The sequence below is a fragment of the Frankliniella occidentalis genome, unplaced genomic scaffold (assembly GCF_000697945.3).
Source record: "Frankliniella occidentalis isolate FOCC.00 unplaced genomic scaffold, Focc_3.1 Scaffold23, whole genome shotgun sequence".
NCBI lineage: Eukaryota > Metazoa > Arthropoda > Insecta > Thysanoptera > Thripidae > Frankliniella > Frankliniella occidentalis.
In genome coordinates, this window is record NW_026267153.1 from 1,493,582 (window position 1) to 1,497,849 (window position 4,268).

Here is a 4,268-nt window from a genome sequence, read left to right on the forward strand (position 1 = left end):
GAGGGAGAGAGAGAGACGGGTGTTTAATGCGTGATGGTCCTGCCCTGCCCAGGCCGAGGCCCAGGCCGCGGGGCACCGCCATGGGCTCAGCGCGCCCCACCCTCCCCCGCGGCTCCAGCGTGCCGCTCCCCTGAGGCCCCCGGCTGCACTTTCGACCGACCGGCGCCACCACCATGGACCCCGGCGGCGGCGGCGGCGGTCAGCAGCAGCAGGTCGCCAACAACATCAACAACATCAACAACAATGGCGTCGGCGGGGGCGGGGCGGCGAGCTTGGAGCGGTCGGAGCTGCCGTCGCAGCGCGCCCTGCGGCCCGCCTGGAGCATGCAGCCGCACATCCAGCGCACGCCCTCCCTGAAGCGGCGCCAGCAACAGCAGCAGCAGCAGCAACAGGAGCAGCAGCAGCGACTCAACGCGGCTGACGCGGCCATCTCGGCGCTGGCCGCCGTGCCCGTGCCACCGCCCGCGCCCCTCACCGCCAGCCCGCCCAGGTCGGCGTCGTCCACCTCCTCGCAGCAGCAGGTGTTCTTCCCCCCGTCCCCCGCGACTGCGGCGGCGGCGGCGGCGTCGCCCCCGCCGCTCTCCCGGACGCCGTCCAGGACACAGTCGAGGACACCGTCCAGAGCGCCTTCCCGCGGCCCCAGTGAAGACTACGACTTGGTCTGCAAGGTACCGGAGGTCCCGGAAGGGACATGTCAGAAAGGTGGAAGCGACCACACACGGACAGGGTCTTTCTTTAAGTTCCTGGGTGCTTTTCAGACTAATCCGGAGATCGAAACTTGTCACAAAAAATAAACCGGTGAAGTAATATGCCTTGCTATCGCTCAGCTGAAAAGTAAACCATTTAACTTTGGAAAACCCAGTCGCGCATGAGGCCGAAGACAGCGTGCGTTTGTTCGCCGCTGGCTTTGACTTCTCCCTTCTGACGAATGCAATAAAATCCCGGCGGGCAAAGACCTCAGCAGAGAAGCCCACCGCGCGATGCCTACACCCGCCGCGTCACAGGCGCCCCTAACCCGGAGCCCTCGCCCTTGTCGGGCCTGTACAGGTGATGCTGCTCGGGGACTCGGGAGTCGGCAAGACGTGTCTACTAGTGCGCTTCCAGAACGGATACTTCCTCAGCGGCAACTTCATCTCCACCGTCGGCGTAGACTTCAGGGTGAGCTTGTGCTTTAGGCGGGAGGTCACGGCGCGTTTTGTTTTAAACCTCTACGTGTCAGTTACGTGTTTGCTTTCTGATCAGTGCTTGCATTACACTGTGTTGCAAATAATGCTTAAGGACATTATTCATGTGAGTGGTGTGGCAGTATGTACTGTTACTGGCGTGCGTTCCATGTCTTGCACAAGCTGTTTTTCTGCAGCCGTCAGGTCAGCGCCGACCCTTGTTTTCCAAGGTCGTTTTTGACGTTTCCGAGGACCATCGGTAGGATTTGAGGACGGCCCTTGAAGAGCCGTATGCTAATGGATTTTGGCAATATGCAAGGACCGTCCTTGGAAAGTGCGGCGAGTGGGAGAGACTACTGCCGTACTGAGTGTCCGGGGTTCCCGGGAAAGTTACTGGGCAAGTGACTCGGACCAGGAAAAACTCCGCTGCTGGAAAGTGCGCACCGTGCAGCACAGCCTGACGCGAGGTTAGGTGGACACAGACACACATACGCCATTCATGTGTGTTTGGCATACAGTTTCACATGGAAGCAGTAGGGCCCTGGCGCTGCTATAGGTGGGCTCCACCATCCCGCCCCCGGTCCCGGTGTCTATCCTGGGCACACTCCCTGGGCACAGTTACCTCATGCACTGCTACCAAGTGTGCAACTGCTCACCACTTGTAAGTATGGCTCTGCAGTTGAATACTTCTTGCAAGTGTTCAACTCGGTCGTTATTTTGCACTTTTAAGAGTGCAACTTCTCTGTTGAACTTTTCCCTCACAGTAAGCACCCAATACAAGGCGCGAGTATTAAACTTGCAGGTGCACACTTACAAGTAGTGCTTAGTGTTGATTAGTTGCTCACTTACTTTGTCACTTGCGCTGTGAGTTTCCCGGGAACTCTACCAGATCCTCCCTGGGACAGTAGGCTCCCTCAATCACTCCACTCCAACCATCTGTAAAAAACAAGAGAACAAACAAACAAACAAACAAACAAACAAACAAACAAACAAACAAACAAACAAACAAACAAACAAACAAACAAATCTCTGCGTGTCCGTGCTCGGTTCAAGTTCATTCGCCTAGTCTAGACGTGTGGACTGATTCGAATAGTTTGAGGAGTATCCCACCAAACGACCAGACCACGCACGGCGGATCGTGTGCGTGTGTGAGAGAAACAAACAGACAGCGACCGACCGTGTGGACGCTGCCCTCCCTGTTTGTTTAAAACGACTGCCCAATTCCCCCCTGCCTCTCTCTCTCTCTCTCTCTCTCTCTCTCTCTCTCTCTCTCACTCTCTTTCTGGAAAACGCAGCTGCGGACTGTTGCGGTAGTTCGCTTTAAGGGGAGGCTTTACTGGGATTTTATTTTATTCTGGATTTAAACCATCATCAACAGGAAAACGCTAGTACATATCTACTATGCAGACTAATTTTCATAGATATTTTTTACTTTTGTTTACCCTCAGTTGTTTATGAGATAATTCTCAATAGAGTATGAAGTATCCGCCTTTAATTTGTACTTTTCATAACAAATGGAATGATATTAGGTCAAAATTCTTAAACGTTTTAAAAACCTTTTGCTTAAGATTTTTATTTTTTCACAGTAAAGGTACTTTGTGTAGATGATTTTAATGGTGCTCATAAAATACGTCTTAGTCGGACTTAATATTAAAATTGTGGTCAGAGAAGTTGTACCTTGGTCCTTTCTGAATACTAAGTATTACTCAACTTTCTATTGCCAAATTTAATGCCGAAGAATTAAGCTGCTAAGCACTTCAAAAAGTTTCCAAAAACTCTAAAACTACAAGCCCCACACGGAGTTCTTTTCTTCGGCATAGTCAACGTCTGAACGTAGAATACACTACCGTATAAAGCTACTGTACAGGGTGTAACTGTGAATACGCAGCAGTGTTGCGGGTTTGCCTACTCTTTACACCCGTCAGGGGCCATAGCCAAATTGAGTATGCAAACCCGCAACACTGCGTATTCACAGTTACAGCCGGTACATTAAATGGAAACATCTATTTCAGTAATACTCTCACCTAAAAAGAAGAGATTGGGAAAGGGAGAAAGAGGCATTCTCAAAATATCGGTGGCTCCTCCCCTCAGGGCCAGGGCATGCGCTCGCTGGCGAGCATAGACCTAGCCCGCCTGCTGACTGCAACACGAACGACGACAGGAACGTCGTACACAGCACATGCTGCAGCAGAGTGGAAGCCGCGCGGCACCTGACACGCGCTCTTTTCGCCCCCCACCCCCACCCCCAAATCCTCTACCTTTCGCACGTATTCTGCTGGCAAGCGGACTGCGAGGCGGTAACTGCATTCAAAGTGGAGTACGAAACCGTCCTATGAGTGTGACTCGCTCTCCGTTTCCTTTTTACTAAGAATAAATTGTTACTTTTCGCCGTATAAAGCAAGCAAACAACTCTTTTAATTGTACAAAGTTAAGCCTTTTCATGCACAATTTTCTCCGTTCATTTTAACATTTTTGTGCATTTTTGGGGATAGAAAATCATTCATTTTTTCCAACATATTTGTCTTAAACGAAACGTAGGTTTAACTTAGCATGACCGTTTGCACAAAAATATACGAATACCGTTAGAGTGAAGAATAGGATTTTAAGACACACACTGATAAAACAAGTGTGCAAAATTTAAACACCAACGTGTGCAAGTTATGATTTTTAAACATTACCTGGTGTCTAACTCAAGCTACACAATTTGACACATACAAGTCTATAGCAACCATCTGGTGTGCAGCTCGGAAGAGTCGAAAGTTTAAACACCAATTGACGTTTAACCTAGTTAAAGACCACAATGCAAATTGGCGTGCAACATTAAACACTTGTTTTACCAGTGAATTTTTTGTATAACTAACGGCTTAGAACTTTTGTTAGACTACGGTGGTAATTATCATTTGTTTATCGTGGCCTGGAAGGGATTTCTGGCCTGGCCCGTCCCCTCCCCCTCCTTCATCTCCCCTACCTTACCCAATGTCATTTTCACCGCGGTCTTTCCATCAACTTCCAGAGATTGATTCTCCGTCCATAAATAGAGCGGGCTGTGAGAGAGGCGCGTGCTCGCAAGTTGGTCTGTGTATGTATGCGCGCCCCAGAGAGACA

General features: G+C 50.5%; 1 protein-coding gene across 1 annotated transcript in view; it reads left to right on the plus strand.

Annotated features, from left to right (window-relative positions):
* LOC113205034 (ras-related protein Rab-37) overlaps nt 1–4,268 on the plus strand; it is a 32,975-nt gene that overhangs the window by 17,516 nt on the left and 11,191 nt on the right. Inside the window, exons 2-3 of the mRNA XM_052265048.1 lie at nt 53–668; nt 1,048–1,158. Of these exons, the coding sequence (XP_052121008.1) occupies nt 174–668; nt 1,048–1,158 (606 nt within the window). The 5' untranslated portion in view covers nt 53–173. The remainder of the gene's footprint in view (nt 1–52; nt 669–1,047; nt 1,159–4,268) is intronic.